Genomic DNA, 15,804 nt, shown 5'->3' on the forward strand with positions numbered 1-15,804 from the left:
GTGCATCGACGTAAAAAAATGGTGGATTAAAATATAATTGTTTTGATTTGCACATAATTCCTTCAGAAAAAAGCCTCCACAATAAAAATAATGCAATAAATAAATTTTGTTGTGTTTTTCCTCTAGCTACCTGTATCTCATACAATGTCATTTACAGTGCCGAATCTTATTAGTTTCAAACTTCATTCCTTATGAGGGTGAAGGAGTGGAACTGTCATGTAAACAAATAAGAAAAATAATTTTCATTAAATACAACATGTCTTGATATATAAATTCAATGTGTATGTGGATCAAGACATTTATATCCTTTGTGTAATGGGCTGTAACCTATAAATACACAAGGGATAATTTTTTTTGAAAATTTATGCATACTTTGAGTTTTCAAATAAGGAAAACATTGACAACTAAAAATACGTAATCCAAAATTATCTGGATTTTTACCAAAAAGTGCATATTATGGGGTTTCCTTACCAATTGAAGAGATAGTTCTCCACCTCCATCATTTTGAAAAATTTTGATTTTCCCGTCAAAATATTTCTCAACAAAAATTTGAAATTTGAGAAAACAACTATAAAAATCAGATTTATTTTTAAGTGGATATAGCCAAGTATAATGAGTGAAATCATCTATAAAAATAACATAATATTTAAATTTTTGGGAAGAAATAATTGGGGCAGACCCCTATAAATCACTATGAATCTTTTCTAAAGGGAAATTTGAAATAGAGCTATATTTATTAAAAGAAAGTTTATAACGTTTTCCAAGTTGGCAACTACTACTACATAAAAGTACTTTTTGTCATCCAATTGGAAACATTAATGACTTTCATTTTCTCTAAAGTTTGAAGGAATTTTAAATTTGGATGCCCCAATCGAGCATGCCAGATTGTAGAAGATGCTTCTTGAGATTTGACTGTAACAAGAGCTTCTAGATGTCCTTCCCTAAGTGCATATAAATCTCCTTTTCTATGTCCCTTGGCCAAAATCTATTGATTGTGATCCTTTATAACAAAACCAATAGAGTTAAATTCAAAGATACAAGAATTATCATTGATAAGTTGACTAACAGATAATAAATTCTTTTTGAGTTTTGGCACAACTAGTACATCATTCAGTTTAAGATGATACTTAGAGGTTTTAAGCAGTGCTTTACCTGTGTGAGTGATAGGTAAAGCTTGCCCATTATCTACTAAAATTGACTCTCTGCCAGAATAAGGTTTGAAGAAATCCAAGTTACCTCCTTGGTTTGTGATGTGAGCCGTTGCACCAGAATCGGCATAGAAATGTGGATCACCTTCACTGTTTATGTTCATGGCTGCCAAAGCTTTTTGAGTATTCTCTTCTGTGGCATAATCATACCGATAATAACATTTGTTGGCAAGACGATTTGTCAGACCACAAATTTGACAAGCATCGTGATAGTTATGCTTGGTGGATTGTTCTTGTCTTTTCCAACTATTATTGCTATTGTTGTATTTTGGCTGAGGTGGAAAATATGAGGACTGATTGGTAAATTGACGTTTGAGTGGAGGAACCTGAGCCTCTTCCTCTAGAATAGCTTCTTCCTCAACGGTGTCCTCTTCCTCTTCCTTTTTGACTCATAAAGGCTTGATTGTGATCAAGCTGCTGCTGCTGCTGCTGCTTTTCTTCCATAAAATAAACCTGTTCATAATTTTGTAAAGACACAATAAATTGGTTAAAAGTTGGATATGGAGACTTTGATAACATAGCAACTCGAAATTCTTTATATTTTTTTTCCAAATCCTCTTGAAACTTGAAACACATTATCAACATGGGAGAGAGGCTTGTCAATAACAGCCAATTTATCACAAATAATCTTAAACTTCCTGATGTATTCATCGAGAGTTAACGACCCCTTGCTTAGAGAGTAAAGGCTGTCTTTGAGCTGTGCTTCATTTTCCTTGGTGTTAGGCAACAATTGCTCCTCAAGAGATTTCCATATTTCATAAGCTGTATCCCCACCGATTGTTGTACCGAAGATTTCCTTAGTCATATTTGCTAGAAGCCCATCATTGTTAATCCAAGTATCTAAAATTGGATTTGTCACCATTTTGCCAGATTCTTCAATTTTTTTTTCTGGTGGTTTCTCTGAATTTTCAATGTGGTGTATAATTCCAAGACTACGAAAGAGTGGCATAATTTGGAATCTCCAGAGTAAAAAATTTGAATTAGTTAGTTTGATAGAAATCAAACTAACACATTGATGAAAAGATTGAATAGTGAGTTTTGGCTCTTGGTCGAAAGACATTGTTGAGAAACCAAACTCTGATACCATTAAGAAATTTCAAGTAAATAAAAACTGAAAATAAATTTTCTATTTGTCTTCTATGTTTCTATTAAAGCTATAAGTATATATATATATATATATATACACATACAAATTTCCAACGGTACTAAATAAATTAGGAAAGAATTGATTTCTTATAACGAAATCATTCCTAAACTGATGAAGACTTATTTGGAAATCTTTGATTGTTTTATCCCCTGTTATATCGCAGCTAGAGCAGAGCATATTGCCAAATTTGAATTTGAAGGATGAATATATTCCAACGGCTTTCCATTAATCAGTGCTGATAATCTGTTCTTCTTGATTAAGAGCTAGATTTGAGAAGAATTTATCATATAACGATACAATTGCTTTTTAAAATTTACCTGAAAAGCAAGGAATTTGCTGTTGTAAAGTTAAAAATTTTCTATCTTAATCTTTTGCGGTTAAACAGTTTTTAACTACAATGGTTATTTTTGGAGGTTTTTTCGATTCCTAGCAATTAAACTATGTAAAAATCGATTATTTTGCCACAAATAATCTGTATTTATCATTCCTATAAAAAAGAAAATTCTGTTTTTTTCCCCTTTTTTTTTCTCACCCAAATTTTTTTGAATAGATCTTTTGTAGATACGTAGCAAATAGCAATAATCAGTGTTTTTTAGTTTACTTTTGACTTTCTTTTGTATGTGTGTGTGTGTTTTTTTTATAAAAAAAAAAAAGAAAAAAGAATATATATATTTTTTAATAAAATTGATTAAAACCAAAGGAATGAGGCGATTGTTAACAGGGTGAATTAGAACAGATAAAGGAGGCTGCCGCAGGTTGATTCTATTTCGGACGACATTCGTCGAATATGGAATGGGGGGCAGGCAGGAAAGAACAAAATTCGAGAAGGTCAAACTCGTCAACCCGTATTGTAGTCCCCGGGTCAACAAATCTAAATTGAAGCCCGGCTGCCAAGATTGGCAACTCTTTAGCATCTGCTACGTGTCCATTCTAGAAGATGTATTGGTCCATTCAACAAGTTCAACTCAACGGTCAATGTATGCATAGTAGCATCCCCGCGTTGACCGTTGTTTTAAAATGGTTTAAGATTTCTTATATATCTCATTTATAGATTATCCAACTTGTGTTGCAATTTTGCCTTGCTGCGCAGTATTTAAATTTACTATGACAGGAATAAAGGGTCAGCAGTATCATTTGGCAATTTGCAAATATTAAGCACAAATAGAAAAAGGAAATATTGGGGAATCACATTAATATCCAATGGAACAATCATCCTTAAAAATAACTTGTCCAAACTTTCAAAAATGAACCAAAAGTATTTTGTAAATTTGAATATCTTATTAAATGGAAGATTCTGTTTTTGGAAAGTGTGCAGGACCCGAAATTTCAAAAAAAAAAAAAAAAAAAAAAAACTGCTAAAGCAATCGGAATATTGAATGTATATAAATTTAAAGATTGTAAAAACATTTGTAAATTTATTTTTATGAAGTATGGGATGCGTGAGATGTGATACAGAGAGGGCCGTGGTCCAAGTACATGGGTAACTAGCAAGCGGTGGTGCCGATGCCGTGCCGGTGATAAGGAATTTGTCCCTTTCACTAAATCCACAGATTTTAATTTTAGAGTAGCATGCGGTTGTCTTTTGGGTAGGGTCTATGGAATGGAAACTGTGTAAGTGTGTGTTGTGTTGTGGTGGCACTGTAAATTACAATTTCATCAGTAGACACCATAATTCAGTAGAGGAATGTATGTATGTATGTTCAATGCACCATGTCATGCGTAAAGGCCATTATTAGATCGTTAGTGGACAGTGGTCCAACTTTTTTCCAACCATATTTTTCGTGACTTTAGTCTTAAATGGACCACCATCTTCCTATTTTCAACAACTTTCCAGTTTCTCTGAAAGAAGGGAAAAATAAATAAATAGAACAGCACAAGTCCATAGGTCTAAAATCACAAAAGCAGAAGTTCAGATTCCACAAGGACTTGATTTTGTAGGATGGTGTAGCAAAGCAGTTTCAATGGAAACTCCACCATTTCGATGTATAATTGCTGTCAACAGCAGCAAATTTCAATCATCTTTGATTAACACATTAAACCTTCCAATTACAGTAACATATGTAATTGTTACACTGGCCATTCATTATATATATATATATATACATATATTTTACATGGTAAGACATATCTTACCAAAACATAGATATTAAAACTTGTGTGAAAATGATAGCATTTTTTTTTTTTTGGGTGAATGTATGAAAATGATAGCATGCTAAAATGAAGAAAGGTCTACAATAGTATGAAACTGGCATTTTCTTTTTTGTTTTATCTTTTTACCTTTTGATGTTCTAGACATACTACAGTAGATTTTAGACGCTGGTTCTCCTCGAAAGGCAACTCAAAACCTAAATGATAGGGGCTGCTGCTCTTATGCTCCAAGCACCCCAAAGTGCCGTGTGGGGGAACAGATTCTATTTTCCAAAGTCGAAGAAATTCACAATTAGTTTCTGAGATTCACACTTTAATAAAGTGACAGAGTAAAGCATCAAGAGGAATGCTCAAATCCTGCCTCAAATTGTAACTAAATTTCCTTGTTTGATGTTTGAACGACAATTTTTTCTTACAAAAGAATTGACACAAAAACAAAAGAATCAAAACAAAAACAAAAGAACAAAAAAACTAATAAATTGAAGAGCATCACCATTTCTGATTGGGCCTCTATGTCTTCAGACTGTCGAACTGCTTTCTGTTCATATATAGCACAACTGTTTTCATGTTGGGAGGAATAGATTTGGAGTCAAGAGGTTGGAGGCATGCAGGAATGTAAGCAATCTCGGCCCTCTACAACCTCCCCTTGGCAGATCTTTCTCAATGGACTTTGATATGATAACCACCGGTGTTCTATATCATTCACAAATCCCTACAATGTCCTATCATTTTCTGTTCAAGCAACCTGCTCACCAATCAAGTCGAGACCAACCAGCAGGAAGGATATTCCCTGAAACAGCAAGAAGTAAAAATGGATACCCTGAGCAGAAAGGAGGCTCCTTGCTGAAGCTGTTAGAAGAAGGAAAGCCAGTGCGAGCTCCTTTGTATATATCCTGTTATGCTTCTTCTTTCTAGAAGCCTTCTGTTCCTGCTGTCGAATTTCCTCCTTCATTTCCTCAAGATCAGGTACTGAGACCCCCCTTTGATGCTTTGGTTCTTTCTCAACCAAGGAAACAAGATCACCCTCAGATGATCGCCCGGACTTCTTAGTGACGACCCATTCGTATGCACTACCAAGCTGGAATAACCCAGAGATCATGGCATTAAACTTGGTCACCGACATGGTGTTCTCAAATAGAAGGTAAGGAACAATGAAAGGAAATGATTTGGGGGCTGGAAGGATATTGAGAAATGACATAGTTGCTGGGATATAACATACAACCCAGGCTGGGAGCTCAGCCTCAGGGATGAACATTGTCATTGGGAGAATAATGCAAAAAAGTGTAAAAGAATAGAAGGGCAAAATAAGTTTCCGGAGAAGAAAGAAGAGAAATATCATATTGAATTTCTTCCAGAAGCTGATCTGTAATAATCGAAAACATGGCAAAATTATCAGTATATGAGAATATAAAATGATTGCAAGAGCAAGCAAACAGGCAAAATCGAACACTTGGCAACCAAGAAAGGATTAGACAAGGATATACCTTGGACCGGATGATATCAGGCAAACAGAGGCGAAACAACTGCATGGGTCCAGAATGCCATCTGTGTTGTTGTTTCCTATAAGCTTCATAAGATTCTGGTAATTCACACTGGCACTGAAAGGTACAGACAGGGCTAGGCGTTAGTCTCACAAGAATCTACAATTTGAATCCTTTTACAAAGTAAGTATGGATGCGGGTTAAAATACCTCAACATCATTGAGGAAGATGAATTTCCATCCATGAAGGTGTGCTCGCACAGCAATGTCCATGTCCTCAACAGTGGTCCTTTCTAACCAACCACCAGCATCTTCCAAAGCCTTTATCCTCCACACACCGGCCGTCCCATTGAAACCAAAGAAATTAATGAAAACACCGTTCACTTGCTGTTCTACCTCGAAGTGAAATGCCAAATTAATATTCTGCAACCTCGTCAGTAGGTTCTCGTCCTTATTTACAAAGGACCACCTTGCCTGAACCAGCCCCAGTTCTTCGTTATCCTGTATGCGGTTAAAACCAATTCTAGTTAGGAAACAAGCCCTGAGTAATCTAACGGTTACAGCACAGAATTTTCTAGACAAATGTGGGTTTCAACCCTGGCAAAATCATAGCAACTAAAAAAGTGAAAACACAATAAACACTTTCAGGTACCTTGAAGTGTGGGACTGTTCTTTTAAGAAAATCAGAGTTGGGCTGAAAATCAGCGTCAAAAATGGCAACGAACTCGTAGTCTTTGACATAACTGCAATTCATCGCAGACTTGAGATTACCAGCCTTGTAACCATCTCTAAGAACCCGATGCCGATAGACAATGTTAGCACCTTCTTGCTGCCATTTGTGAACCTCCTCTTTGATCAGCAGCTGTGTTGTCGGGTCATCCGAATCATCAAGAATTTGAATTAACAATTTCGATTTAGGCCAGTCTAAATTGCAAACAGCAGCAATCGATTGCTGATAAACCTGGATTTTTCATACTGAATATCAGACACAAAATTCTCCCAACACTAAAAAAATCAAAGCACATCAAGAAGGGCATTTGAGTTTGAAAATTACCTCCTTTTCATTGCACATGGGGATCTGCACAAGAACCATGGGGAAGAAACCATCTTTTTCACCAGATTCAAGATCAACAACACCTTCCTTTGGAACTGGTTTGATCTTCTTAAATCGGATCCAGAAACAGCCCAAGCAAAGGATTAGCCTATCCACACTCTGAATAAGGAAGAGCACAATACAGGCATTGGCTAGGAATTGAAGAGGAGGAGCGAGGTACTCCACCCGAATGGAAACCCACTTCAAATAAACCCAATCGAAGAAACCCTTAACCCCAAATGGCGTAGCCCATAAGGACTGCAGTTGAAAATGCGGTGTACCAAAATGCCAACCCTTAAAATAAGCTGCCACTTCAAACCCTAACAAAAGCACAGAAAGCCAAAGAAACACTTTTATACAACCATAGAACCTGCTCTTCACTGTGGGGTTTTCATTTCCTCGGTCGCCACTGGTTTGGATGTCGTTATCGGCATCAGCGTCGGTATCTGTCCGACCGGAAGCGACACGGCGTCGTACTGCGGCGGCGAGACCGAACATTGCGGAGCCAATGGAGGTCAAGCAACCGGCGGCTCTGTGGGCTTTGAGAAGGAGGACCCAAGTGAGCTGCTTGGCGTTCTTTCCACGGCCTTTGTCTCGGGTACGACCCGGTGAATCGGTGATGAGGAAGTCATCCTCTGACGGACCCTCTAGCTCAACCATGGACCAGTTGGGGTTCTCCATTTTGACCACCACCGGCGTACCTCGATGGCTCTCCTTTGCCCACCAATCAAACGAGGGTGCCATTATTGGGGTCTGATCTCAAAAACCCACTTCGCAAAAATACAACTTTTTTTCTTTTTTTTATTTTTTATTTTTTATTTTGGCAGACCCAAACCCCCTCACCCCTAGGCTTAAGGCTGTCAAACCGCTTGAATATGAAAACCCAGAACAGAAAAAGGCTAGGAGTTCGATCTCATTGTCAGGAAAGATTGAGAAATTGGGAAATGGAGGAAACGCAGGCACGCGTGGAGGAGGAAGAAGAGCAAGGCGTCTCTAAATCATTACGACATTTGGAGACAACTTATACGGGAACTGTGTTTTTTGAGAGAGAGAGAGACAGAGACAGAGAGACAGAGGAAGGAGCTGAGAGAGACACGGTTAGCTATGACTTGGTGGGTCTGGGGTCCAAAATGAGCTCCCATTCAATTACAGCTTGCAAAAAGGTCTCGAACGTAATAACACAGAGAGAGAGAGAGAGAGAGAGAGAGAGAGAGAGAGAGAAGAGATTTGGGAAAGAGATGTTAACAGCTCAACACGTCTTTGTATTTGATTCGAAAATTTTTAATTTTTTAAATTAAAAAGAAACTGGAATTTTCAAATAAAAAATTTATACAGAGACAGAGAGACCACGTTCTCAGGTCAATATCACCAATCTTTTGTATTTTTATGGTTTCTATGATATTTTGTTACCAAAAAATTATACCACTAATTGCAGTAATTATAGAAACAGATCAATCATTGATTCTCATTTAATTAAAGTTTTTAAAAGACGCCGTAAATCAATTTGCATAATATCGCAAGCTGAATCCACAAATTTCCGACAATGACAGACAGTTTTTCTCTTTTCCTTTTTTTTTTTTTTTCCTTTTTTTTTTTCCTTCCTTCTCTTTTTTCCACCTACTCCTTTTTAAATAATTATATAAAATTCAAACAAAGACCAGCAACGTAAGCCCTAACCCAGAAAAAACTTCCTCGTATGTACAAAAAAACAAAAAACCAAAAAAAAGGAAAATAAAAAATAAAAAAATAAAATTTTCTATACAAGATGGTGAGAGAATTTACAAGGAATTTCCGCGTGCGCGAATAATCAGAGACTTCGATTGTCTTTCCTTCTGGGTGGGGTGGGTGTGGATGTTCTTCCCGTGTGAGATACTCAATGATAATATTGAACAATCTTTTTAACATTATTTATCTCTTTTTTTTTTTTTTTTTTCCTTTTTTTTTCACTTAGCTGTAAAAAGATAAAATAAATTAAAGACTCGCGAATAGCTCAGGTTATGAAAGTTAAAAGCCAAAGAGAAAGATGGGTGAGGAGACGATCTAATAATTAATCAAACGCGTCTCATTGCGGCACAAAGAATAAAGTTGTTTTTGGATTATGTTTTTGTTTTTAATTTTGTTGATGGTTTTTTTTTTTTTAAATTACTTTTGTTTTTTAATTACTAAATATTTTCGAATGGATGGTTTTAGAAATTTCTTAAGAGGTCAGAAAGAGCAAGGAACTCGTGGGTGTATCCATAGCCGTCCCATCTAAGGAGTTGTTGGAGATGACCAATTCCTCCCACTGTAAAAAATAGTTCCTTCAATTAAAAACTCCATTATCTTCCTGTTTTTTTGTTATGAACTTCATGCCGTTATCCACGCTCCTCTGGAGCGCGTGCACAACCCATCAACGCCTAAATCCTTTTCTTTTTTTTTCTTTTTTTGGGTAAAATTTTTTTATCATTTATTTTTGGCAATAAACAACACCTCAATCTAGTGGATAGGCAATAAACAACACCTCATTTATTGATTTTGGTCTCTACTTTTTCATTTTGCCATAAAAGGTTCTCGTATTCACTTTATATCATTCCATCAAAGCAATTAATATAAATGGATCCATTCACCAAAAAGTAATAATATAAATGCATCCAACTAAATCTGTTTTTGTTTTCATCTACTTTTTAAACAAGAAAAAAAAAATACAATTAATATAATTTCTTGTTGATTTACAAGTTATTCAAGTATAATTTAAAATTATAAAAGTGAATTCGGTCCATCAATGTTAGATCATTTGATATTTAAAACTTATCAAATAAATTTGATAATTCTAAATAAATGTATTTGATTTAATGGTATACTTAAATACATATAGAGAGCATTTTCAATGGATTTTTTAAAATAAATAATATATTTACAATAATAAAAAATATTTTTTAAAATAAATAATAAAATTTCAAAATGTATCCACATAACATTTTTTATTACTCTTTTTTTTTTCTTTTTACTATAAATATTTGTTGTTCTATTTATATTTTCTTTTTCTATCTTAAATTATGGTCTAACTTATATTTTATCTTTGCATTTATATTAAATTATCTTTCGAATATTAAATTGTGGTATGAAAATTTATGCTAAATTAAATTAAATTAATATAATATATAAATAAAAAAGTGGATTTAACTATTTATATGTGAAGAGCAAAGCTTTTTTTAAATTAAAATTTTTAAAAATAAAATTAACTTTTGAAAATAAAAAAGTTGGGAGTACCTTGGATGCTCCAAGCACAAACTCTTACATATTTACCACTAAAAAAAAAAAAATCACAAACGCTTAGATTATATGCTGTATGGTCGAAACAAAAGAGAACTGTGTAGTACGGTGTTTTCTTCTTTTTTGGGTTTTCATATCTCTTATCCATTAAGAGTAGTCACGCCAAGTGTACGCGCTGGAAATGCGATTTAATTTCCGGTGCCACTTAACTTGTCAAACAGAATAATAAAAAGAATATGCAATTAGACAAAATTGGCCTCTCCTCCTCGTTGTCCACCGACAATTTTCAGTCAAAGGGTGATGAACTTGAAAGGGGGGTAGTTTCGGAAAATTTTATGTAGCGGAAAAAAGATAAGGGAATTTTATATTGTGTGCTGTGCATCACCATGTTAGGGGACTAATACTATACTTATCCTTTCCACACACATGCCATCTCATCCCATGCCTTGACTTCCGTTTAATCATAACCCGGATCGCTGATGTGTGACCAGAGATCTAGTCCACAATGTGGAGATGGGATACAGAGTAACAGATCTCCTTGCGTAAAGGAACCTAATATTGTCGTAGTCACGCAGTGAAAGTGAGCCCGCTTGAAAATTCAAAAACTCTTTGTCACTAGACAACTACAACGTGGCGCGCACAGGATAAGGGGTAAAACTGATATTTTAGTCTGGAAGAAATTTAATGGGAAAATGTGTGGGCCGAAGGAGGACAGAAGAGGGATTTCGCGCCTGTTTCAAGTTCTAGAGTTCAGTGATATCGGATTCCTCGTAATTGTCCAATCGGCCGTAGATGCAAACACGTGTTTGATGTTGAGGTAATAAAGCAGCAGATCACAAAACGCACGATGGCCGGAGGCTTAGATACGAGGAATGACGGTGGTCGTCGGTCAGACACTTCTTCTTAATAAGCTTGCCTGCCCCTCGGGTTTAGGGATGGCAACGGGATGGCTCGAGGCCTGGCCTTCGGTATTTTTTATTTTTTTTATTTTTTTCTTTTACTGGGATTCGCAACGGAAAAACGGGACGGTAAGTTTCTCCATTGTTAAAAAAATAAAAAATATATATAAAATATTTTTAAAATATATTATATATTTATTAAAATTTATTCATAATTATTAATATAAGTATAATTAAGTATAAAAAATATATAAAATACAAATATAAGTTATATTTTATTAATAAAATATATCTTTATATATAAAAGTGGCAGAGATATAATCCCCTTCCAAGCCCAATCTCGATCCCAATATGGGATTTTTACTCATTTCAGTTCTGATTTCCCATTTAATTGAGGATTTTTTGTCCTATTAGAGGCGATCCCATCGATGAATGCGGAACAAATCGCCATCCCTATTCGGTGTATTTTTTATTTTTTATTTATTTATTTTTTTTTTGTGGCAATTGCCGAAATCCAGCCACGTCATCCTCCCACCCGCCTCTTGGTTTAATTTTTTATAAATAGAAAGAAAACGTCACTCCCTCTTTTTTTCTTTTTTAAATAAAATAATAATAATTAGCATGGTAGGTATGACAGTTTCATAAGACGGTAGCAAAGGATAAAGGACAGTACAAAACAAAATATGAGTACTTTATCAAAAAAAATAAAATAAAATAAAATATGAGTAAATTACATTTAAGTTTACACACTTATGCACCGCCAAAAAAAAAAAAAAAAGTGGTATGTTTTTAATTTATATTGGTGAGTCGTCACTTGTCTTTTTTATCCATTTTTGAGGTGAATGGTTAGCAATATAATATTACGGAGAAAAGATACTAAAATGTTAGATAATTTAATCGGACTCCTTTATTTATCAAACTTTTTTAGTGATATTATTTACCAAAAGAAAACTTTTTAGTGATATTTTATTGTTTTTGGTCTCCCTCATTTAATTTTTAAATGACTTGGCAACAATAGAACAAAAATTCGGTGGGTATAATATGCATTTCTTTTGTTAGCTACGGTCAATTGATTAATTTGGTTATTATTTTATTTTTTAAGCAAAAAAAAAATTAATATCTTAAATTGTTTCTAGAAATGAAATTGTAGTATTAAGGTCACTTTCATTTGGTCATATTTATGACAAAAAATTATTTGCTCACATTTTAAAATATGCAATGGTTACGACCTATCTCTTTGTATAAATTTTATTATATTAATAATATGATAAAAAAAAATAATTGTATGATAACAGTAGCAACATTATATGCAAATTAAAAATTTTGCTGATGTTATGTTATTAAAATACAAATATTGTGTATATATTTGTCAAATGAAGTTTAGTCAATTACTATGTTACTCGATACGTATATATTTTTATTTCAAAAACAAATGGAAAGGTAAAATTAATAACCGAACATAATTAGCTTTTACCAACAGAGGCTATAGCTTTTCGTGTTGCCAAAACCATAACATGGATACTCTACATTCCCTATTTACTATTTTTATTTTTATTTTTATTTTTTATTCCATCCTCTTTCACTGTCTAGCCAAATTATTTAATGACCAATACATCAGCACACGACTCCCCAGAAAAAAGAAAAAAAAAGAATGAATAAAGAAAGGAGCCCCATTCATCTAGTTGTCTCGTCTGAGGAACACTTTTTTTTTGTTTTGATAAATAGTATCGTCTGAGGAGCACTTGGAACCAAATAATCAGCCTAGTATTTTGAAATCATCAACATTGGTAGCAAATACATAAATCATTCAATATAATTATACTCAAATACTTTACAGAAGTTCAATTAGAATACATATATATAAATACACTTTTACAGAGGTTATTCAAATCACGGTAATTTTATATAGAGACTTAAATTCATAGGGTATATGCGCATTATTGGCATTTTTATGTCATAATTCTGTTTTTTTTTCTTTTTTTTTTTTTTGGGAAAGTCATAATCTGTTCTGTTGTTGTTTTTATAAAATCATATTCTGTTGTTGTTTTTATAAAATCATACACTTGAAAACAAAATTATAACAATTAAACTATTTGTCAAAAAAAAAAAAAAACAATTAAACTATTTTTTATTTTTGTTTAAACATAGAGCAAGTGAAGGCAAGTGTGTACCTAAATCTAATTAACCATTTGGCACTGCTTCTCTTTCATGTAAGAATACAACGGCGTGTTTGTCCATTATGCATAGAAGACGTTTTTGTTTCGCCCGGATATACAAATAATTTTGATTGAAGTATCCCCCAGGAAAATAAATAAATAAAGTTTCATATAATGAAGGATTTTTATATAGTACGCAGTGGTCAAGGAATAGAAATAATAACAAGATTCGTGGATGACAGCTCTCTCTCTTTTGATTGCTTTTGGGTTTTTTGTTTTCATTCATTTTATTTTTTGCCGGTGGAACATACAAAATTGTTGAAAGTTTCTTATGCAGCAATATAGAAAAGGAGATAAAGAAATAAAAAGTCGCAGGATATGTAGGTCCCTGTGGCTTCTTTATAATCTAATCAAGGGGTTAGGTGTGATTAAAGGACTTCTTTACCCATTAATAATAATCTCCCACCACTATTATGCTTGTTTATGTGGACAGCTAATTGTAATTTTAAATTTAAAATGTGGATAACTTAATCCATATAATTACTTATAACACAATTATATGCTGCTTGTGTCACTCAAAACTGTGGGTTTAGTCCACGTACCGACACCAGACTTTTGAATCTCTAATCATGGCGAAAGAAGAAAAACAAAAATTAATCATCATCATTCTTATAAATTTATTACTTAAAAAGGCTAAATTTCATATTTAACACTGTTAAAATTATATTAACTTTTATTTCAAAAGTGAATATTTGATTTGGAAATATAATATATATAATTTTATCATAAAACGTATACATACATGATTATATATAACTCTTTATGTTTTATATATAATCAAATAACAGAATATATATATTTATATAATCCAACGTATACGTTTTTTACAACAAAATTATGTAAATATATAAAATAATTTGTTACAATACGTTAGCACGTCCAAAATTAAAGTGAATGTAGGTGGGTAATTATATAAAATCGAATCATGTAAATCATTATAACAATAAATTAGATATAATTGACCGAATACATACATATTAAATTTGACCGTTGAAGTATTTACATATTGTTTGTTAAAACTTTAAATAAAATAGTCAAGAAAAACAAAACCGATTATGAAAAAATAATATTTACATATATATATATATATATATATAAATGTCAAATAGGTTGAGGGAAAAAGGAAGACAAAGGGAGAAATAAAAAAGGGAGTTTCTTTTTTTTTTTTTTTTTTTGGTAATAAAGAAAAAAGGGAGTTGTTATATGTCAATGTTAACATATATAGGAATATGTTTTTTTCAGAACGAAAATATATATCTTGAATTTGACAAATGCTGTAAGTTGTAATCGGGACTAAAACCTTGAAATAATTCGTTGTAAACGTGCAAACTGTCAGGCACTTAGTCATGTTATGTAATATTATGCTGTCCATGTTTTGCATTTCCATTTGGTTTCTTTTTACTACGCAATTCTTTTTTTTTTTTTCTCTCACTTCTGACTTTTAACTTTTCCATCAGAAAAATCCAATTGTATTTCGTCAAATTTTTGTTTTTGTTTTTGAAATCGATGCATTTGGAAGTAGTGGATGTACCTTGCATCTTCCAAAACAATATACAGTATTACGTAGAAGTTGCTAGCTAGCTAGCTTTGCCTTTGATTGCGGCATTCAAAGCGACAAAAACAACAACGGATTGAGTAATTTCTGGTGTCGTTTGCTAAATAGTTTTTTGATGTTCAATAAATATAAAAGAGACGGTGGGTAGACATCTCAATCGAACAAAGATCAAGTATTCAATAAATATAGCTGTGAAACTCAGAACGTTCATACATTGCATATGCATATGCCCCAGTTGCTTGTCTCATTTCTCTCTCACTTCGTGAGGACCATGACTCTTGGCCGGGTCCGCTTGTAATTATAACAAATATACATGTATACACGTACGTATGGGTTGGACCACTCACCAAACTATATATACATTTTTATTTTATGTGTCTTTAACATAACATTATATAGAAACTATATACATTTTCAATTTATATGTCTTTAACATAAAATTATATAGAAACCATCATGGGTTTGGTGGTATATGTTGGAAACCTATGACTAGTCATGGCATGGACAGTTAAATTTTTAGATTTAATTCATTAATTGATATATAACTTTTTATACCTGTCACATTAGTATAAATTCAATTTATGTTGGAAATTAAATACAATTTACATTATTAAGTAGCAAAAACAACCATCATAATCTAAAAATAACTTTAGGTTAGTTTTCTATATTTATCAAAAGGGACTTAATAATTAAAGAATAATTTACTTCTTGATGTTTAAGAAAATCTCCAAAGAACAAGTAAAATTTAAAAAAAAAAATGAAAAAGAAAAATTACCCATTTAGCTGCTAGCCTGATAGACTATTAA

The 15,804-nt window shown here is 33.1% G+C and overlaps 1 protein-coding gene across 2 annotated transcripts; it reads right to left on the reverse strand.

Annotated features, from left to right (window-relative positions):
* Positions 1–4,341: 4,341 nt before the first annotated feature.
* LOC107420618 (probable xyloglucan glycosyltransferase 12) lies at positions 4,342–8,240 on the reverse strand. 2 transcript variants are annotated; one of them, XR_003056320.3, is made up of 6 exons: positions 7,038–8,240; positions 6,636–6,944; positions 6,194–6,484; positions 5,988–6,101; positions 4,997–5,866; positions 4,342–4,766 (listed from the first exon to the last, which is right to left on the reverse strand). XR_003056320.3 is itself a non-coding variant. In XM_016029613.4 (5 exons), exons 1-5 carry the CDS (start codon positions 7,818–7,820, stop codon positions 5,240–5,242), a joined length of 2,124 nt encoding a protein of 707 aa, XP_015885099.1. In that variant the 5' UTR covers positions 7,821–8,240; the 3' UTR covers positions 4,862–5,239. The 2 variants fall into 2 exon arrangements, 1 of the variants encoding a protein (XP_015885099.1); XM_016029613.4 differs by lacking the exon at positions 4,342–4,766 and having other exon boundaries at positions 4,862–5,866.
* Positions 8,241–15,804: the final 7,564 nt, after the last annotated feature.

This window comes from Ziziphus jujuba, chromosome 5, assembly GCF_031755915.1.
Source record: "Ziziphus jujuba cultivar Dongzao chromosome 5, ASM3175591v1".
NCBI classification, from domain to species: Eukaryota; Viridiplantae; Streptophyta; class Magnoliopsida; order Rosales; family Rhamnaceae; genus Ziziphus; species Ziziphus jujuba.